The 23,489-nt window shown below is 39.1% G+C and overlaps 1 protein-coding gene across 2 annotated transcripts in view; it reads right to left on the bottom strand.

Moving 5' to 3' along the window:
• scai (suppressor of cancer cell invasion) overlaps nt 1-23,489 on the bottom strand; it is a 161,645-nt gene that overhangs the window by 39,648 nt on the left and 98,508 nt on the right. For both annotated transcript variants that reach the window (XM_078226495.1, XM_078226496.1), the window contains 4 exons: nt 19,918-20,070; nt 17,438-17,539; nt 14,570-14,671; nt 8,926-9,004 (listed from right to left, as the gene is read on the bottom strand). In XM_078226495.1, the coding sequence (XP_078082621.1) occupies nt 8,926-9,004; nt 14,570-14,671; nt 17,438-17,539; nt 19,918-20,070 (436 nt within the window). The remainder of the gene's footprint in view (nt 1-8,925; nt 9,005-14,569; nt 14,672-17,437; nt 17,540-19,917; nt 20,071-23,489) is intronic.

Below are 23,489 nucleotides of genomic sequence, written 5' to 3'. Positions count from 1 at the left end.
CATATGGTTGGTTATTAAAAGTAGACTGCCATCCAGATAATTAAAATAATGCTGGATTAAAAACTACTCATTAATAAATGTATTATAAATTTTCCACAATACAACTCATTTTGTGTTTCTAACAATCCATTGAGCTAAAGAATTCCACAGCGTGTAAATGTGCGTATACTGATTTGATAGTGCAACACGGTATGTAGTTATTTTTGGACCTTGATGTGTGATGAAAGTATTATTTCATCAGGATAAATCAATATATTCTATAAAAAGTCTTCAATTTTTTTTATTTATTCTTCGATTACATTGAAATCCAGAGGACTTTAGGTTTTTCTAAACTCATTGAGGAATATTTCAAATGTAGGAAGAGATTATTTTGCTATACCACACTTCAATTTTCTGTTTAATGGTTGTGAACAGAAAACATCTTGAAAAATTCCCTCTCCACCATCAGGTACTCCCTACTGTAAAATCCAGAATATAACAATCACTTTTGTGCAGGTTTCCATAACCTGCAAACCTAAGCACTTAATGTGAACACAAAATAAGTTTTTTTTTGCCAATCGTCCAGCAAAATGCGAATGAATATGCTTTCACTCCAAGTATCAGATAGAGACACTTGCATGCTGATTTTAAACTGTGTAAGAGTTTTGAATGAGTTAAAATTGGGCTCATTATATCTTCCTCTTTATGCACCTACTCCACCATGTAAAACTAGCTATGAAACACCAAGGAAAAATCAATATCTGCCCAAATTAATCATTTTAAAAACATGGCAGAAGAGCTTGTAAAATCTATTGTAGACCTTCAGTTGGCCTAAATACCCATTTGGGATCTTGTGCAGCCCAAGTTAAGTTTAAACATCACCATTGCTGAAGTTTTCACTTCAGATTATGAGGGCATAGAAAGAATTAATATTTTGTATCCTTGTTTTCAATTCGTCTTTGCCAACATTCTTAATGCATGCTTTTGATAGTTTTACACAGGCATAACGTATTCTGTAACCCACATTATAAAAGCAATCCTTGCCATAAAACTAGTTCAGGCAAACAATCCTTCAGTGAATAAATATACTTCAGATTCTCTTCTATCCCATTCAATATCCCATTCAGCACAAGAAAGTGTCAGGAGATAAATGTCAAAAGTTAGACCATACAGGAATGTGACAGCCTCAAAATATCATGGACTATAACTTCTACCCTGATACTTCTTTCAAAAGAGGCAGTATCTATAATAGTGGAGAACAAAGGAAGGATACTACAAACTGCAGAAAGGAAAATAATCTTAATGCCAAAGATAACATAACCAACAATATCCATGGTACAAGACTAGAAATCTTTCCTTACTTCCTCCAGAAAGTAATTTAGTATCAGGCTTAGATTTAAAGAACAGGCATTTGTAGTGACATTTAAAGACAAGCATGAAAATATGAATTAAATATTTCAACTTCAGTTTAGGTATATATAATTTTTAAAATTATTACTGGTGCACATGCATCATAAAGGAAAACAAAAATCACAATAATAAACACAAATTTGAGAATAAATACAACAATCCTTTCTCCACAGTTGTACTTAAAGTGCATTAATACGATTTAAAAATTTAAATTAATACCTATGGATTGTCTTCTTTTTTTGTTAAAGTATCTCCCCTTCCTTTCCCCAACACTCCTGCAAGGGGAATTTCTTGGGGCGTCCCACTTTGGGGGAGAGGGGGGGGGCGGTCTTGCGTTTAGCCAATCTCGGCAAACACAAAGATTTGCAAAAGACAGTATGAGGTTAAAGATGTTCTTTATTTGATCAACGCATGGGGAGAGATAGTCAGAGGATTCCAACTTCTCTCTGGCCTTACATCACATGGGTACAACAGATATACATTTCTGAAGATTTGACTCTCCCACCCAATCTGTCATCCAAGCTGGATGGTCCAATTACATTAATACACTTCATTTACTTTGGCCAATAGCATTCTACCTTCCAGCAGAATTAGGGATTCATTGGTCAACCAAACCCAGAAGTACTTTCCCCTGTTGCCTAGTAACCCTACCTACACCCCTAACATCTGCAGTCCTGGGTACCAGAAGGGAGTCATCTTCTCTGGTCTGTTTTCTGTCCCCTTATTAGTGGAGGCTGAATGCAGCTGAATCCTTCTATTCATTTCAATAATCTTGGTTGCCAGTAGCTGCTTGGCATGCCCCTGATAATAGGGTATACGCTCTATGCTTCATTGTTCCAAAAGAATGTGGTCTGTCTCATTAAACTTATTTCCCATTATGCTAAGGGGCAAGTTGCTTGTTGGCTAAAGCTCACAATAAAATACAAAAATACAGTTTAAATTTATAATACTTATTCAAAAATGATTAAATGTGCTTAGACAGACCATATCTTCGTATGATATACAAGTGAGGCACATTGTGATACCTTTGGCATATATATATATAAGGCACACTATGTCCCTATTTTTAAACGAATCTACTTGTTTTAATAGTCTCAAAAGTAGGGATTTCTGTATCCCCTGCTATAACCCCTAACTCATTTTTCACTCCATTTCTTGAAGATAGTAATACTTGGTGGGATACACTGGCATTTCTCCCAAGTGGCCAATCTTCTTGATTCAGAATGAACTATGCAACACAGCATCACAGCTAAACTTAATTCTATCCTCACACAAAGTTCACACATGCTGCTTTCTACCTGAAGTCACTCAGTGATCAAAAACAGTCTACGCTGGCTAGTTCTTCCCTTTCCTCGCTTATTGATGCCCAAACTAATTGTAATTCCCCAACTGAGATCAGCTAGCTCAATCCAGACCAGGCATCAAATCTAGGATCTTACTAATCCATACAGCTCAGTACTATAGCAGCCTGTGCATTTACCTAAAAAGTAATTTGAAGCATTCATTTTATAAGGAGAGCTTGTGAGAAATTACAGATCTTAACATTCGGAGATAGTGAAATTGAAGGAACGTTAAAACTGTTAAGAAGACTTCACAACTCTTCCCACGCCAGCAGGAAAGATTATTCAAAAAACAAGTAATGGTTAGCTGGCAGTGTTGATCTAAAACACACTGCAAGGATATAAAATCACATCTCAAGGCTGCTACTGTGATGCTTGACATCTCATTAATCATTAAGCCGATTCACCTACAAACACATCAATTCTTTTTGATGGCTTAACTTTCAATAAACATTAATAATAGTGACACTCGTGGTTATAAATGTTAAGCATGCTGAGAAAATTTAATTTGCTAGATAGATATTTCGATGAATTTTTTTTCATTCATCAACCAGAACCTAAGTTTAGCCCTATTTTTTTTTTAGTACTATCAAACAAGAGCTCACCAGATTTCCTTTGGTGAAATAAAGCAAAATTGAAGGATTGCAGGGTCTTCCAGAAATTTGAACTTATAATGTAGGCTGACATTTCAGTGCAATGCTGAGGGACTGCTGCAATGCTTCAGGTGCTATTGTTTGAATGAGACACTTAACAAGAGTCCCGTCTGCCCCCTCAGATGTCCTGGAAAATATTCCTCATCCAATATCACTTAAACAGATGATCTGGCCTCACTGCTATTTGTGGAACATTGCAGTATACAAATTGGCTGCAGATATCCCCCTGCATTACAAGATCAATTCTATTTAATTGGCTGTAAAGCTCTTTAGAGCATACAACTTGAGAATGGGTTAACGGGCAGCTTGGTTTTACACTATGAAGAGTAAATAATGTCAGATCTATAGACAAATTCTTAAGTGTACAAAAGTCAATGCTGCAGGGAAAATTTGCAAACAACTAAAAGAAAAAAAAGGCACTTAATTTTTAGGATCATAAGGAACGTTTACATTTAGACAATAAATTTGGTCATCAGCAGTTATCATCATTTAATCTGTTAAAATACAGATTGTAGTATAAAGCAGCAATCCTGCATTCTGGTATTTTACAACTCACTTTTTCTCTTTCAAACTCCCAGCCTTCCCTTTCCCTGCTTTTATTTATCCAAGCATAGGTCTGCCTGAGACAATATATTTCTGATGCTAGCATTACTTCAGCAGTTGGACAGCTAATGGTCAGTTGCTTGTTCAGAAGTTAGATACAAGAAAACCTCTTCTGACCATTACTTCTGTGGGGACTATGCCAACTGTTTTTTTTAAAAAAAGAGCCTCTTATTATGTTTTTTAAAGTCAAAGCAGTAACATGGCTTATGCATTTGTGGTGTACTGGATCCTATCCAATGTTTGCGCTCTCTAATGTAGGTTGTGCTAATATATAACAGCACTGGAACACATTAGTGACAACAATGTTGAAGCATTGGTCTCTGTAATGACTTTAACCAGACAATTGAGGTTGGCCTGCTTGAATATGAACTCCCCATTTAAAGGCAACCTGCACCTGGGCCTGGCGAGGCGAGCTATCAACAGGTCCAGGCAGCGGGCGATCGACGGGGTCGTCCATCCTGACTGTCTGCCCCTCTACCGCGGCTATATTTACAGCCAGGTGTCCTTGGAGAGGGAGCATGCAGTGTCCACAGGCGCAGTTGATGCCTTCCGCGCCCGTTGGGCACCGCAGGGACTGGGGTGTATTATAAACCCCGAAAATCACATTATGATTTAATGTTGTAAGTTTCCTTTCGACTTTGTTTTCTGTTTGGGCTGTTCCCCCTCTTTTTGGGGAGCTGCCCATTTTCATTTGTCCTTAAGTTAATCTGAGTTTGTTTATTTGGTTGGTGTTGAAAGATTTCCCCATTTAAAGGCCTAATTGATGGTCCAATCAGGGAGCTCCAGGCTGTAGATATATACAGGGCACTCTGTATAGTATTGAAGGATCTTGTAAATAAAGGAATTCTGGTGAAGGGCCTTTCGCCTCCTTGGACTTATTACAGTCTCTGAATAACAAGATTCAAAGATCAAATCTCACTTCTGGTACTTGCACTCAAGATTCCCCAGAGGAATTCATTCCTGAATTATACAAATTCAAATGTTTATTTAAAATGGATCAGTAGCAAATTACTGTTCGCGATTTGTTGCTCCATCATCCTGAACTAGGATGAAGGAGAATAGCAAAGATGGAGGATGAAGGAAGTGGTAGGAAAGAGAAGGATTAAAATACCAACGGTGTTGAGAGGTTGCGTGGTAACTGATACCACAACACTGCAGTACCAAGCAGTTAGTGGGCAAGTCACAACAAACAAAAGGTGCGCTGAAGTAGATCATCCTCATGAGGCAAAAAAAACAAACCTCAGTACAAGTTAGTCATGTTATTGAAATTCTAATTATAAAGTTAATTAAAGCATACCCATGGATTAACAGAGAGAAATAGCACCAAAATTCCTATTCCTAATTACTATTTAAAGACAACTGTTAGGAGTAGACACATGAGGATGTTTGTCGAGGACAGGATCAAGCAATGTTCTCCATGGGTGAATAGCATGGCATAAAGAAGAACCATTTGGGCATGATGTCAGAGATAATCAGAGCGAAACAAGAACTCAATACTTTCAAGAGGCAAGGAAATAAATTTTAATTTAAATTCTTACATTCAAATCCATCCATGGTCTTGCCCCTCCCTATCTCTAACTTCCACCAGCCCTACAATCTTCTGAGATGTTTGCAGTCCCTTTACTCTGGCCTTTTACACATACCCAATTTCTATCACCTCACATCATTGCTTCAGTTCCCTAGGCCTCAAAGTTTAGAATTTCCTTCCGAATTCTGTCTAACTCACTATCATTCTCTCCTCCTTCAAGACACTCCTTAAACCCAGCTCTTTGACTCTGCTTTTGGTCACCTGTCCTAATATTCCTTTATGTGATTTGATGTCAAATTTTGTTTGAAATTATTTCTGTGAAGCATCTTGGGACATTTTACTAAATTAACACTGCTATATAAATGCAATTTGTGATTACTCGTATATTCAATGGCTCATTGGACTCTGGCATTGATCCAATGACTGAAAGGAGGCTCATGTTATACCAAGATTCAAAAAGGCAATGAAGTTAGAAATGGAAACTGATGGGTCTATGAGCTTGCACGAATAAATAATCATAAAAGGAACAAAAATAAGGAAGTTAAAATAAACAAACACAGAAAATGCTGGAAAAATCTCTAAGTCTGACAGCATCTGTGGAGAGAGAACAGAGCCAATGTTTCGAGTCTGGATGACACTTTGTCAGAGTGAAGTTAAAATAAACCTTGGTTAAGTCCCAGATGGACTACAGTGGCCAATTTTGGGAACCACAAACGTTTTGAGAGTATGGGAGAAAAGATTATTGGAATAGTTACTAGGATAAATGTTTCAGTTACTGAGAGGGGGAAAACTGGAAGTGTGTTGCTTAAAGCAGAGAGAGTTAAAATTTTGAAGGATTTTGTTAAAGTAATTAAGGAGAAACGGTTTCCAGGGTCGAAGGGTCTGTATAACCAAAAAGGGACATCTGGGAGAGGTTCAGAAACAAATGAAGAAAAAAATATTCACACAGCAAGTTATAGTGATCTTCTATGTTTCTATGTTGAGCAAACGAGAAATGCACTCCCTGAAAAGGGTGGGAAAAGTAGATTCAATCACAACTTTCAAAGGAAACTAGTAAAATGCTTGAAAGAAAACAAAATCAGAGCTTTGGGAAAAGAGTAGGGAGAGGGACTATCTGAATAGCGCTTTCAAAAAGCTTACATGTGCATGATAAGCTGAATGGCCTCCTTCTGTGTCTGAATCTAAAAAGATCTTTTGGGATACTCTGCACCAAACTAACTTACTTGATGGAGAACAGATTAGCAACCTGTTTAAATTCCTCCAGGGGATTATTAGGTTCATGGATGAAGGTAGCTCAAAAATTGTGTATTTTAACTTGCAGAGCTTTTGACAAGGTATCACATACTATATTACAGTTCAAGTTAGCTTCTTCGGAGATTGAAGTACAGAATCTGGGTTAAAAGGAGAATTCACTGTGCTCTCATAGTGGTTCTAGCGGTTCCCCACAGAGTGGAATTTGACAATGACAATTTTACAGTTACTTCTCTTCATGATTTATATCAATGATTTGGATGATGTTAGAGGGTCTCTCGACAGATGACATGAATATCTGGGTTGGTGTCAGAGCCCGCAAGAGAAAAAAGATATTCTAATCTAGATGCATTGGAGAATGAGTATATATCAGGGAGATGACAGTTAATGTAGATAAACGTAACATGTATATAAAGTCTTTTCAAATGTAAAGAAACCAATGTATATGAGATCTACAAATTGTGCCGACAGTTTATCACAAAAACAAACAGAATTAGCATGTATAGCTAGGATTATCTAACATAAAATTAAGAGCACTAAAGTTTCCTTGTACAAGATCCTGTTTAGACCCCATGTGGAACACCATTCACATCTGGAGATATAGAGGCTTGTAAAAAGGTTCAGAACCATTAAATTGAACTTCTCTCTCATAAGACAATGATTTGTGCTGTGGTGGTCAACTGTGTTAACTATCACCCACTGTAGCTCACTCCAGTGGTGTAGCCCCACTCTGGCATGGCAGTCCTTGCTGCAAGGAAGACATTAGGCTGGGAAGGCACACAATTTGCTAGCCCCTTTTTTCTCTGGGCCCTTTTCTCAGCATGTTGAGCTTTTTATTTCTGTTCAGCTCTTCCAATGCTCTTCCATACAGCCTGACCAACTCCAGAGGTTATGACTGTCAATGATTATTTCCCAGTTGTCAGTGTCAATGTCTGCCATCTTCATATCTCACATCCAGGTGTCCTGGTGACAGAGGTATGGTTGCTCAGGAGGTAGTGATCCAATGCCAACTGACCATACAGATGATCTTTGGGAAAAGGGCTGTCACTCATCTGGTGATCATCAGTGCAGGTGTTGCTGGCTTAGCAATGGAATTAGTATGCTCCAGGACCTCCACGTCGGTGACCTGGTGCTGCTAAGAGATGCCGAGGATATATCCAAGACAGTGAAGATGGGAAATGTTCAGCCTTTTCTTCTGTCAGGTTTATGCTATCCAAGTCTCACTACTGTAGTGGAGTGTGAAGATGCAGGCTTGGTAAACACACAGTTTGGTGTTCTCAATCAGGTTACTGTTGTTTCACACTCTTACTCAGCTTGGACATAATGGCAGCAGCTTTTGCTGCTAAAGGAAACCAGGGAGGAAATAGCGATGCTCTGAAGATTTAAGTATTTAAGATGAAGAAGTTTTAAAATCGGATAGGAAAATCTAGAAGGCCAATTTCATTTTTTGGGAATAATTTAAACTTCAAGTCAAAAGAGCATAGAAATAAACAGAATATGAATTCCCAATTGATTTACGGAAATTATTGTTTTTGCACTCACAAATATGTAATACATTTCCATCATTTACACAAACCAGGCTATGACTATCTCCAAAATCTAATCCCCCATGATGTTAGATAGCATTACAATTGCTGAAACACCACTATTAACACCCGGGGGAGAAGTCAGGAGTGGTATTGAATATATGATGCCCTGCAGCAACTTGCCAACGTTCCTTTGACAGCACTTCCCAAAATCGCAAATTTGCATGGTGAAAACATTAAGTAGGAGCAAGGGCAGCATACACACAGGAACATCGCCACCCATAAACTTCCCTCCAAGTCACACCCTGGAACTATAGAGCCATTCCTTCACTGTCACTTAGTCAAAATCCTGAAACTCCCTCCCCAACAGCACTGTGGGTAGACTTACAGCACACGAATTGCAGTGGTTTAAAAAAAAATGGTTCATCATCATCTTCTAAAGGGCAATTAGGGATGGGCAATAAATGCTGTCCTTGCCATCGACTCCAGATCCCATGAATGAATAACAAAAATCACTGAAATTGAAAAATTCTCCTGTGTTCAATAAAATTTCCCACAGTCCCCTTCCCTGTAAATTAAGTGTAATTGTTTTGAACTCAATTCATGCCCTGCAAGTGACTAGGTCTTTATTATACCTTCATAATCACAACGACCTGTAGGAAACACGCCAGTAGCTGACAGATAGACCAGGAGGACACTATTTCCAGGCAGCTCCTGAAAATGAAAATATAAATATTTATATTTGAAATTGCATGTATTATTGTTTATAAAACACTATCTGATAAGATCATTAACTTTGTTGCTCTTTATTTTTAAATATGAAGCATAAATAAAGAAAAATAATAGATTGGTATATGCAACTGCTGTTCTGATGTACTTTAAACCATTTCACTGGTTAAATCATTGCATTTTGGACAAAAATACTTATTTCTGCTGAATGATTTTTAGGTCATTTAAAGATGATTTAGATCAGTCTTAATTCTGGTATTCTAGTATGTGCTCCAGTGTCTGCATGTCCTTTTTATAAACTGTACACCAGAACTGTTCACAGAACTCCAAGTGTGGTCTAATTAATGTTCTATACAAGGTGAACAAAATTTCTGCTTTTCAGTTCCATCCCGCTAGAAATAAACCAGAGCGCTTTGTTTGCTTTTTTCAAATGGCCTCATGAACTTGTGTCACTACTTTTTTATATGTTTATCTATAACCGTAGATCCTTCTGCTCCTTTCCCATTTCTATCTTACATTTATGTTGTATTTATTTTGATTTCTTTACTCATGTTTTGTCTATCATGTTAGGATCCCTTGTAAATACCAAGTAATTATTTAATAATTCTGCCATTTCTTTGTCATTATTTGTAAGTTAATTGTGGGTAAACTTAGTGATCCTATCTATCTCGATCCTGATTTTATTTTGTTGTTTATGTGTCCAAAGAATACTATATATTTTTATAATTCTTGATAATTGTGTGGTTTGTCTTTGCCTTCTTACTGGTCTTATTGACTTCTTTCCTAACCTTCCCTTATTCCCTTTCGACTTAATTTCTTTTCTGTGTTCTTAGTGTACATTTTTCTTAGGTTTCAATTTTGCTCTTATTTCTTTATTCACCCAGGGTGTGTCATTACAGACTAGTGTTTGCTTTTTAGTTGGATGTGTTTCTCTTAGGCTCTACTGATCACCATTTAAAATGTTTCCAACTATTCTTTGATTTCTATGTTTGTCAGTAAACGTTTCCAATTAATTTTCCTTAGTTCTATTATTATCCCTTTAATCAGTTATTTTCCAATTTATTACTTCAGTCTTTGTCTCATGTCCTTTTAATATTTCTGCTCATCCTTACCCCAATTATCACATTGCTTAAATGTTCCTTTAAACTCACATCTCTGATCTATTGTGGCTCATTTCCCAATACTAGATTCTGCAGGGTTGGCACTCTTATTATGCTTTTTATATACTGGATAAGAAAGAAGTTCTGTACACATTGTAAAAACTCCATTCCCTATACCCCTTTTGCTACTTGACAGTTTATTAGAAGCAGATAGAATAATAATCATGGGAGATTTTATGTCCTCTACTCATGTCTCTTAGATTAACAGCAACATTGGTAGAAGTGTGGGATCCAGCTGATGTCACTCTCCCAACGAGGAAACATTTTTAAAAAAATGTTAAGACATAGGTGACACTTACACAGTTTATCAAAATGTTCTTGAAAGGTTACCCAACTTTAACTGTTTTAACATTTCAGTTAATAATTGAGATTTGATCATGTATTTTAGTTAATGGTGTAAAAAAAATTGTAATTTGAAAAGGGGATATCATTTACAGATGAGTAAAATTTTCATCACTTGACATTCTTCTCCATTACCAGAGGGTACAAAATAAATCCCTGAAACCTTCAGTTAATGACAATTCAAATTTCTTAAACTTAAACTGTTGGGAATAGTTGCAATAGCTTGAAAGATAGGTTCTTAACCGAAACTAGAGCTCTTCAAAGATTTTACATTCATTTTAAAATCACAATGGCACATTTCAGTTCGCAACTTAGCATTCACTAACTGTATTTGATATTTAGGTTTTCTTACAAGCATTTGACAGCTTTCAGCACTAATACTGTGCATACAGACAGTTCTGGATTAAAACTTTACACTGGCAAACATAAGAGTTAGGAGCAAGGTAGGGAATATGGCTCTAGAGTCTGCCCTGCTATTCATAAGGGCATAATCAAACTTTTACATCACCTCCACTTCCCCACCCTATCCCCATATCCCTAGATTTGATCAGTATCCAAAAATCTATGAATCACAGCCTTGAAAATATTCAACAACATAGTGGTAGAATGTTCCCAAGATTCAAATCTTCTGAGAGAAGAAATTTTTCTTCATTTTAGTCCTAATCGGCCAACGCCTTACCCTGAAACTATGACCCCCTAATTCTAGACTCTCCAGCCAGAGGAAATAGCCTCTCAGCATCTACTCCATCAAGCTCTTAAGAATTTTGTGTGTTATAATGAAATCAACTCGAATTCTTCTAACCTGCAGAGAACATAGACCCATCCTTCTTAAATCATTCCTTAGAGGACAGCCCTCTCCATTCCCAGGAATTGATTGATGGAATCTTTGTTGCATCTTCTCTTAAGTATATTCTTCTTGGGTAAGGAGACCAAAACTGTACACAGTACTCCAGATGTAGTCTCACCAAAATCCTATAACACTTCAGCAAGACTTCCTTACTCTTGTTCTCCAAATCCCTTGCAATAAGCACTAATATGCCATTTGCCTCCCTAATTACTTGCTGCATCTGCAGGTTAACTTTCTGTTATTCATGTTTAAGGCCCCCAAATTGCTCTGCATACCAACATTTACTAACCTCTCAACTTTTAAAAATATTCTGCTTTTCCATTCTCTCTGACAGAGTGAATAATTTCACACTTCCTCATATCATACTCCATTTCCCTAATCACTGGCCTGATGTTTATACCTTTGCAAGTTGCTCACAACTTATTTTGTAATTTAGCTTTGTATCATTAGCAAATCTGAATATGTAACATCCAGTCCCCTCATCCAGATCACTGATATAGATTATAACCAGCTAAGGGCCAAGCATGGACTCTATGTTACTTTTATTATTATATCCTTCCACCTGAAAATAACTCATTTATTCCTACTCTGCTTTCTCTCTGTTAACCAGTTCTTAATTTATGCTAATACAATACTTCCAATCCCACGAGCCCTAATCTTATATAACTGACAGAAGGCTATGTCCCTTATTTTTTTGAAAATATGATTTTTAAATTTTCAAATGACTGGAACTTGTGCAATTTGAACAGAGGCAGAGCAAACTGCTTAAAAATGCAAGGCCATATTCTAGGGTGAAGGTGAGAAACAAACAAAGCACCCTCAGGGGACTGTGATAAGAGAGACATTTCCTATAATCCAGACACCCATCGAAACTTGCAACCATCTCTGGAGGAGACATTAAAAAGGCAAAGTACTGGACATTGAGACAATGGCTGCCAGAGAGACACACCCAAAACTCTTGGAAATACAAAATGGCTTAAGTATTTTAAGACAAGCCTGCCAGCTACCAGAGAGAGATTGGAAATGGACAGGCTGCTTCAAGAAAGTCTTCAGCAGAGGAAACAGGCTGAAGTCTGCTCTCTCTCTCTTCCTCTTTTGGAATAGGTCTAACACCCGGTTCGGGAAGCCAACACTACCAGAAACTGTGATCGCACACCAGAAGCCTTTGAATCATAGAATCCCTACAATGCAGGAGACCGCCATTCAGCCCATTGAGTCTGCACCGATAACAATCCCACCCAGGCCCTATCCCCAGAACCCCACATAATTTACCCCGCTAATTCCTCTAATTTATGCATTCCGCGACACTCAAGGGTAACTTAGCATGGCCAATCAACCTAACTCGCACATCTTTGGACTGTGGGAGGAAACCGGAGCACCCGGATGAAACCCACGCAGACATAGGGAGAATGTGCAAACTCCACGCAGACTGTGACCCAAACTGGGAATCGAACCCAGGTCCATGGAGCTGTGAGGCAGCAGTGCTAACCACTGTGCCACTGTGCGGCCATTGGCCGCGGTGTTTAAAATCTACGCATCAGGGACAATCAAAGGATATATTCTTTTAGCTTTTTAAAAAATTAGACTCTAATTCCCCTTATTTCTGATAGCTGTGTATGTGCTTGTGCGAATGCATGTGTGCGCGCGCGCAGGAAGGCGTACGCGGGCATGTGTATTCCTGAGAAGGGTTTAAAAGGTGTCTGCAGAGGTAATGGGGGCATTGGTTTTGATCGCCCAGAATGCGTGTTCCTGTGAGTGGGCCTGAATGACTGCATGAGGCCCAATACTTGACATCACATTTTTGTTAATAAATTCGCTCTTTGACTCAAAAGAAACCTTGTTTGATTGGTTCATAGCTTAAATAGTTAAATACATTCCGATCTGAAACAGGCATATCCTTGTGGAAAAGAAACTTAAACCTTTGTCGTGACCAACTAAGGAGGTTAAATAGAGGGAAGCCAGTTTACCCCTTCTCACCTGGTCATTATAGTAAAAACCTCTTGTGTGGCAGCATTTCAAATGCCTTCTAAAAACCCAAAGACACCAAATCCACCTGTTCTCTTTTTTCACCCTCAAAAACCAATAGATTCATCAAATATAATTTCCCTTTCATCAAACTGTGTTGTCCCTACATAACTTCATTGTGACTTAACAAGCACTCATTTGTCACACCCATGATAAAATGACTCTACGACTAATATAAGGCAACTGGTCCTTAGTTCCTTGTTTTCTCTTCCCCTCTTTTTTTTGAATAGGAGAGTTACAGTTTGTACCTTCTAATCCACAGGCACTAGTCTAGAATTTGTGGAATTCTGGGCGGTTAAAACCAATGCACCCATTACCTCTGCAGGCACCTCTTAAACCCTTGTTTGTAGGCCATTGGGTCCAGAAGATTTGCCAGCTTTTTGCTGCATTAATTTTGTCAGTACTTTTGCTTTGCTAATATTAATTCTTTAGGTCTTCATTCATATTAGATGCCGGGTTCCCAGTACATTATTTATGTCTTCCACTGAGAAGACAGACAAAATATTTGTCTTTGCCTTTTCCTCAGTCACCATTATCATTTCTTTTGTCTGCCTCTAAAGGACCAATGTTTACTTTCACTATCTCTCTCCTTTAACATAATTGTAAAACCTCTTGTCTGTTTTTATGTTTTTTGTTAGCTTACTCTTACATCCTTTCCCACTTCATCAATATCTTGGTCATTCATCACTGATTTGTAAACCCGCCACTCCTCAGGTTTACTACTTTTTTAGCAACATTATAAGCTTCTTCTTTTAATCTTAGTATCCTGATTAGTCATGGATCAATTTTTCAATGGAACTTTTATTCTAAAGGAATATATATTATTTGAGAATTGTAGCTTATTTCTTGAAATGTTTACCAATAGTTATCTATGGTTATATCTTTTAATCTAATTCCCCAACTCTACCTCAGCCAACTCTCTCTTCATTATACCAATTATGAAGTTATTTCCTAGTTTGTATTTAACCAACTCATTGTGAAATTCAATCATTATGATCACTTTTTCCCACAGAACATTTTACTATAAAATTACCGATTTACACTGTCTCATTGCTCACTGGTAGATCTAAAATAGTCTATTATTAGTTTCTTGACATATTGTTCTAAAAAATGGTTTTGAATGCATTATGTGACCCTCCTCTCCAACTACTGATCAACATTGGAAAGTTAGCATACCTTGAAAGATGCAGAAAGAAATGTGTACAGTTGACTGAATGTCGGTTTGTACAGCAAATATTTGTGAGGATTTTCGCGTTTTGATGGTTTTTCCGTAGACTCCTGGAAAGAATAAAAGACAAATAATACAAACCATATATCTACATTTTACCAAGTTACTTGCCCCCTTTTGCATCGCTGGAGTTTCCACAATAGGTTATAAAGCATTCCTGAGTCAGGACAATTTGCCCTCATACGCTGTTCAAAATTAATCTTAATAAAGAACCACTTTCAATTAGTAAAACTTAAAAATATTCATTGCACTCCAAAAAACTTAAACCACAACATACTTTGCTTCCTTTAGCCAACAAATAAAGGCTATAATGCCATATCATTGCTCAAGTGACTCACAGATATGACTCATTCTGCGATGTATCAACAAAATAATTTTTAGACTTATTGAAGAAGCCTCAACCAACGAAACTGAACAAGTGCACCATTAGATTTGATGCAGCCATACTGAAACAATTCCTTGTAAATGTTTTTAACCTCCATTTCTGTCAACATGGGATTTTTAAACAATTTTCTCCTCCTTAAATTCTCCCTTTTGCACACTTCCAGTCACAAATTTCACAGGAACAAAATCTATTTCAGTGAAGTACCAACCTTTGATGGTATGTGTTTTTCACTGTGGAAGACAGCACAACCAATCTCAATCCTGTCATGGTCTGGCACTCACAATTTGTGAATTACTTTCTCCTTTCTATTCCAGGAAAGCTGCACATAATTGTAACCCGTAATAAATACTGAATCAAGGAATAGGGATCAAACTTAGGACCCCCGAGTCTCTATGACTCATAGATGGTTATTACTTCTGAATCTCCAGGGAAACCTGTAAAGTTTGTCAATGCAGTTGGCCAGAAGCATGGAAATTCACAAATTATATACATCTTTCTGCTGGGCAACTGCTTTGAATAAATATTTGTGATTGAAGCGGGCAAGGCTGAAACTAGAACATAATCTACCCCATCCACAAATATTCATCATGTTGGTCAACAGGGATTAACAGTTTTGGTGGAGAAATCCAGTGCTCTTTTACACTCTCGACTTCTTTCAGATTGACTGGCCTGTAGATCCCCATTATTGCAAAGAAAAGAAAAACAGCAAATGGCATAAGCAGATTTTCTGTTCCAATGTATCAGCAAGAACAATTTTCTAGCTGGCAAGTGTTAATTAATAGGAAATTCTGACAGCATATCTTCAAATAGAAGATGGTCTGTCTGAACATTTCTTGGAGAAAGACCCAATCATCTGTTCCTCACAATCCTTGCTGGCAAAATAACAAAACAAAAATCCCAATCACCAATATGTTGACTAATTCAAAAGAAAGAAAAATTATGACTCTGATCTCTTCAACAAAGATTCATCCATTTTGCAGCTGAGATTAGCTGTGTGATGATACTGTTCCTTTGAGCAATGTATTTTACTCATGTTTCTTTGCAGGTTTTTCCAAGTAGTTCCTTTGCAAGATTTTATTGTTGCCATAATATCTGCAGCTGGTGTCCTCTAATTGTTACTGAAGCAATATAATGGACATCAAGTTTATTTTTCATCTGGCCTAATGCGGTGCTCTGGAGTTTTATGAACCTTTTGGAATTGTTGGGTGGCGCTTGATTGACAGGTCAGTTGCTGCCTGGGGACAGTTTTTTCCCCCCCCACAGAAAAGTCCAAGGTTTTAGTTTTGGTTTAGTTGCTAACTGGAAGCTGGTGGAGGCAGTCAGTGTCTCTGTCTCTCTCTCTCACCAGAGGCATGCTAAAAGTTCCAGGACTGGGAAGCCTGAGTTTTAATCCAACATTCAAAGGACTAATTTGCAGCAGGTGTTAAAAAGCTGCAAAATCCAGCCACACATGAGCATATTTGCACTTTCTGTGCCAAATCTATTAAGAGGTGCATGTTTGTTGGGTGTTATTTGATTTGGAACATCATAGTGAGCTGTTAAGATTTATACTATATCATGGTTGTTTTGCTAATCTTTCGGACTATATGTTATCTGTGTTCTTAAATAAACTTTGTTTGATAAAAGCTTCCTAGTGGGTCACTTGAATCATACCTGGAGTGAAACACCTTATGCTCACCCATGCCAAATTCAAAGGTAAAAACTTAGGCTCTTGCCTGTCTTCATAAAACACTTTGGAGTTTCTGGCCTGGGTCATAACATCTGCCAAAATGTGTATGGTATACCAAACTGCAATTGAAAATCTTAAAATAATTCAAATAAAAGCAAAAAGAAAATTAAGGACGCCACAGATCTTAGACAAAAATATAAAACACTAGAAACAAAGCAGGTCAGTCAACATCTGTGATGAGAAACAAACAAGTTAAAGTTTTGTGTACAAACCTTTTTTCTGTTTTGAACGTCTGCACCAAAAATGTTAACTTATCAGATCCCTGCACAATTCCCAACTGGTCTGCTGTGTTTCCAGCACTTTCAGTTTGGTTTCCCCAGTTATGTCATACCGTTTTTTTTCCTGATCATGACATAACTTGGCTTCTTTCCAGAAGAGCCATAGCATCATAATCACATTTAAATAGATAAGAGACCTATTTAGATCATTTCCTCAGATTGGTACTTTAGCATTGCCTTAAAAGGAACAGGCCAGGTAGCAGCAAAACACATTGGAACACGTGTAAGCAAAACCATGTAAAATCAAATGGTACTATATATGTTCTGCATCAAGTTGACAATATAAAATTCCAAAAGAAAACACAACTTGTTGTGACACTATCTTGGGAAAATATATTTCATCTGGTTCTGATTTATTGTATTACACAAATTAGAGTTTGCTTCCATGTTCAACAAATCGATAAGTACACTGATCATAACTCACCTGTGATCCAGTCTTGTTTAATTGTGAGGCCAAATTAATGGGTTCCCGTTCCAGAGCCTGTAGCATTCTGAACATGTCAATAGTTAACTCACTGAACTTAACCTAAAATTTAAAAAAGAGAGACTCATGTAAATCGACAAAATAACAAGAACTGACATTGTCACATCACTGGCATCATTTTTAAAGATATGGAAAATCTCTCAACTTTTAAGCAAGAAAATATATTCAATTTTTACTTGGCCCAAAAACAGGAAATGTCACATCTGTGTTCATACTTTTTCTGGAAGAGAATGAAGTAGATGTGACAGTGCCCAAACTGCTACATGTTTGCTACCACAGAGATTCCTGCCCAAGATCACCTGAAGTAGAGGAAAAGCATGTGGAAAGGAACTGAACACCTTATGTTTCATCACTGAGAGCAAGCTGAAGTCAAGCATAGACATCAAAAGGACCACGTGGCAATCCGAACACCCCACGTAACCACCCTTCCAACCACCTGACAGCCTGTGACAGACAATGAAGGTCAAGCACGGACTCCTCAGTTACCTGAGAACTCATTTTTAGTGTGGGCGAAAGTTATCCTCAACTCCGAGGGACCGCCTACAATTACATGTTTGATTTGTTCTCGAATAACTGTAACCCCACTTGAAAGGGGTTTGTGCTTCAAAGCCCATTAAGACATAAATTCCAATTGGTTGAAAATGTGTTTCTCAGTCTGTGCTAGATGTTTATCTCATTTGGGGCAATTAATGTTCTTGCATATTCACATACATATTTATTTTCTCTGCTGGGTACACCCCATTTAGATCCAAATGCTACTTTTAGTTTCAAGTTTTTTCATTCATTTGAAAGGGTATGGGAGAGGAACTTGCAGGTGGTGGTATTCCCATGTGTCTGCTGCCCCTGTCTTTCTTGGTGATGGATGTCTTGGATTTGGAAGGTGCTGGTGGAGAAGCTTTGGTAAGTTTTGTTGTAGTGCATCTCGTACATAGTATACATTGTTGCCATTATGTATCGATGGTGGAGGGAGTGAATGTGTAAATTGATGGATAGGGTGTCGATTAAGCAGGCTGTTTTGTCCTGGATGAGTGTTGAGCTTTTTGAATGTTGCTGCAGCCATACTCACCTGATTTGTGTCTTACAGATGGTGAACAGATTTTAGGAATCAAGTTACTTGCCTCAGGTTTCCCAGGTTCTGTCCTACTCTTGTAGTCACAGTATTCATATGGCTAGTCCAGTTCAGTCTCCAGTCAATGCTAACTCCCAAGATGATGAAAGTGGGGATTCAGCAATTGTAAAGCCATGAAATATCAAGGAGAGACAGTTAGGTTCTCTCTTGTTGTAGATGGTCACTATCTGGCATGTGTGGCTTGAACATTATTTACCACTCATCAGCCCAAGCATGAATGTTGTCCAGGTCTTGCTGCATATTGGCATGGACTGCTTTAATATCTGAGTTCTGAATGATTCTGAACATTGTGCAATCACCAGCAAACATCCCCATTCCTGACCTTGTATTGCAGGGAAGGTCATTGATCAAGTAGCTGAAGATGATTGGGCCTAGGACGCTACCATGGGGAACTCCTGCAGCAATTTCTGGTGAGGTGGTGATGTAGTGGTGAAATTTGAATCCAATAAAAATCTGCAATTAAAAGGGTGCTTGGGTTCAAGAGACCGCGGTGAGGATTATAAAGGGAGGGTATGACCTTTTCGGAGTGGGAGGGAGGTGTCTCCATTGGGCCCAAGGTGTTCAAAAGTGATGTCCCTCCCAGCACTTGGCCCGACACGAGGCTTTCCTGATGGCATAGAATCCCTACAGTGCAGGAGGAGGCCATTCGGTCCATCAAGTCTGCACAGACTACAATCCCACCCAAGCCCTATTCCCATAACCCCACATATTTACCCTGCTAATCCCCTAACACTCGAGTCAACTTAGCATGGCCAATCAACCGAACCCGCACATCTTTAGACTATGCGAGGAAACCCATGTAGACATGGGGAGAATGTGCAAACTCCACACAGACAGTGACCCGATGCCAGAATGAAACCACTGTGCCACCATGCCGCATGGGGATTACCCCGCTATGTGCAAAATACCAGTAGCGGTGGGATGAAGCCCTTATGTGGCCGTTAATTGAACACTTATGAGCCTGGGTAGAACCAAAAGCGGGCAAGCAGCCTGACACCTCCCCTGGCCCTTTAAAATTTCAGACAGGTCAGGGCTGGGCAGGTATGCAGTGGGAAGGCCACTCAATTTTACATGCACCCTCCCCTTTCAAACCCTGCTGGCAGGAGAGAAAGTGTAAAATCCAACTCAAGGTTGGAATTTGAGTCCGTAGCTTTTGATAAAATGAACCTCAAGTTAGAGTCTAATACTTACTTAAAAGGTATGCCACCAGGATATTTTGTAATGGTAAAAACTAAAAAAAAGGAAAGATAATGCATTTGTTATAGCAGTAGGAAGATAGAAAAGGACACACCTGACTGCTGCAGTTTCCAATGATTAATGCATCAGCTAATGCAAGCTGGCCGGCTACCATTCCTTGTTCCAGTGGTGGGACCACCCCCTCTGCCAGGCGATTTGATGTGACCACAATGCTGTTGTCATCATTTAACACAATCGCAGGATCCGCCTAGAAATAATAGATCAAATAACATTTGAACCTGGCTGAGGTACCACAAACACTAAACCAGAGGCAACCTACCCCTGCATTCCATCAATTTAGACGAGTTAGCATGAGTTTTTGGACCAAAACTATCTCCCTTCAAAGTTTAACCTTTACAAACCACTTCTCAATTAACGAAATACAAGTTCAATAACCGTTTTACAATAAAATTAAATAATTCATTTTAAATACTTGATCAAAACATAAACCAACAAAGTGGCCACCAGTAGAGTCATAGAGGTTTATAGCATGGAAACTGGCCCTTCGGCCTAACTTGTCCATGCCACCAGTTTTTAACCATTTAGTTCCAATTGCTTGCATTTGGCCCATATCCCTCTTTAACGACCTTACGCATGTAGCTATCTAAATGTTTTTTAAAAGACAAAATTGTACCCGCCTCTAGCACTACCTCTGGCAGCTTGTTCCATTCACTCACCACCCTCTGTGTGAAAAAAATGCCCCTATGAACCCTTCTCACTTTAAACCTATGCCATCTAATTTTAGACTCCCCTACCTTTGGGAAAAGATGTTGACTTATCTACCTTATCCATGCCCCTCATTATTGTATAGACCTCTATAAGAACACCCCTTAGCCTCCTACACTCCAGGGAAAAAAGTCCCGGTCTATCCAGCCTTTCCTTATAACTCAAAACCATCAAGTCCCGGTAGCATCCTAGTAAATCTTTTCTGCACTCTTTCTAGTTTAATAATATCCTTTCTATAATAGGGTGACCAGAATTGCACACAGTATTCCAAGTATGGCCTTACCAATGTCTTGTACAACTTCAACAAGATGTCCCAACTCCTGTATTCAGTGTTCTGACCAGTGAAACCAAGCATGCCAAATTACTTCTTCACCAACCTGTCCACCTGTGACTCCACTTCCAAGGAGCTATGAACCTGTACCCCTAGATCTCTTTGTTCTATAACTCTCCCCAACGCCCTACCATTAACTGAGTAACTCTTGCCCTGGTTTGATCTACCAAAATGCATCACCTTGAATTTATCCAAATTAAACTCCATCTGCCATTTATCAGTCCACTGGCCCAATTGATCAAAGATCCCGTTGCAATCCTAGATAATCCTCTTCACTGTCCACTATCAATCTTGGTGTCATCTGCAAACTTACTAACCATGCCTCTTAAATTCTCATCCAAATTATTAATATAAATGACAAATAACAGTGGACCCAGCACCGATCCAAGAGGCACACCGCTGGTCACAGGCCTCCAGTTTGAAAAACTACCCTCTACAACCACTCTCTGTCTTCTGTCATCAGGCCAATTTTGTATCCAATTGGCTACCTCATCCTGGATCCTGTGAGATTTAACCTTATGCAACTTACCATGCGGTATCTTGTCAAAGCCTTGCTAAAGTCCAAGTAGACAACATCGACTGCACTACCCTCATCTACCTTCTTGGTTACCCCTTCAAAAAACTCAATTAAATTTGTGAGACATGATTTTCCACTCACAAAGCCATACTGACTGTCCCAAATCAGTCCTTGCCTCTCCAAATGCCTGTAAATCCTGTATCTCAGAATACCTTCTAACAACTTACCCACTACAGACATTATGCTCACCAGCCTGAGGTTCCTAGGCTTTTCCCTGCAGCCCTTCTTAAACAAAAGCACAATATTTGTCACCCTCCAAACTTCAGGCACCTCACCTGTGGTTGTCGATGATTCAAATATCTCTGCAAGGGGACCCACAATTTCCTCCCTAGCCCCCACAACATCCTGGGATGCACTTCATCAGGTCCCAGGGATTTATCTACCTCGATGTGCTTGAAGACTCCCAGCACCTCCATCTCTGTAATATGTACACTCCTCAAGACATCGCTATTTATTTCCCCAAGTTCCCTAACATTCATGCCTTTCTCAACAGTAAATTCTGATGAGAAATATTCAATTAGGATCTCATCCATCTCTTGTGGATCCGCACATAAATGACCTTGTTGATCCTTAAGAGGCTCTATTCTCTACCTAGTTACTGTTTTGCCCTTTATGTATTTATAGAAGCTTTTTAGATTCTCCTTTGCCTTATCTGCCAAAACAATCTCGTGTCCCCTTTTTGCCTCCTGATTTCTCTCTTAACTCTACTCCAACACCCTCTACACTCTTCAAGGGATCCACTTGATCCCAGCTGCCTATGCATGTCATGTGCCTCCTTCTTCTTCTTGCTGCCCTGCTCTTGCCTGACTGGTCTAGTACAAGGATTACTGACACTGCCTTTACTATTTAATGTGCTCTCTTTAACTTCCGTGCTGTCCTCAACCTTTTCTGTCTCACTACTGCTTTGGGTCCCACACTAGTTTAAACCCTCCCAAGTGGGCCTAATCCCCCTGCCAGAATATTAGTGCCCCTCTAGTTCAGGTGTAACCAGTCCCTCTTGAACAGGTCACCCTTCCCTCAGAAGAGATCCCAATGATCCACAAATCTAAATCCCTGCCCCTGCACCAGCTCGCAAGCCACGCATTCATCTGCCTAATCTTCCTATTCCTACTCTCGCTAGCACGTAACAGCGACAATAGTCCAGAAATTGCTACTCTTGAGGTCCTTTAGCCTTCTGCCTCTATATTCACAATTCAGGACCTCATCCCTTTTCCTACCCATATCGTTGCTACCAACGTGTACAACGACCTCTGGCTACTCTGGAGAACATGCCCCTGCCTACATCAACAGGGGCAAAGTAGAAAGGGTCAAGAGCTTCAAGATTTTAGGTGCCCAGATCACCAATCACCTGTCCTAGTCCCCCCATGCCGACACTATAGTTAAGAAAGCCCACCAACCCCTCTACTTTCTCAGAAGACAAAGGCAATTTGGCATGTCAGCTACAACTCTCACTAACTTTTATAGATGCACCATAGAAAGCATTCTTTCTGGTTGTATCACAGCTTGGTATGGCTCCTGCCCTGCCCAAGAAACCTACCGCAAGAAACTACAAAAGGTCGTGAATGTAGCCCAATCCGTCACTCAAACCATCCTCCCATCCATTGACTTTGTCTATACTTCCCACTGCCTCGGCAAAGCAGCCAGCATAATTAAGGACCCCACGCACCCCGGACATTCTCTCTTCCACCTCCTTCCATCGGGAAAAAGATACAAATGTCTGAGGTCACATACCAACCGACTCGAGAACAGCTTCTTCCCTGCTGCCGTCAGACTTTTGAATGGACCTAACTTGCATTAAGTTGATCTTTCTCTACACCCTAGCTATGACTGTAACACTACATTCTGCCCGCTCTTGTTTCCTTCTCTATGAACGGTATGCTTTGTCTGTAGAACACGCAAGAAACAATACTTTTCACTGTATGCTAATACATGTGGCAATAATAAATCAAATCAAATCACCCTCCCTCTTAAGAACGTCCTGCAACCGCTCAGT

The sequence above is a fragment of the Mustelus asterias genome, chromosome 13 (genome assembly GCF_964213995.1).
Source record: "Mustelus asterias chromosome 13, sMusAst1.hap1.1, whole genome shotgun sequence".
In the NCBI taxonomy this organism is placed as follows: Eukaryota; Metazoa; Chordata; class Chondrichthyes; order Carcharhiniformes; family Triakidae; genus Mustelus; species Mustelus asterias.
The sequence above is the reverse complement of the archived record's forward strand: the minus strand, read 5'-3'. Positions and strand labels throughout refer to the sequence as shown.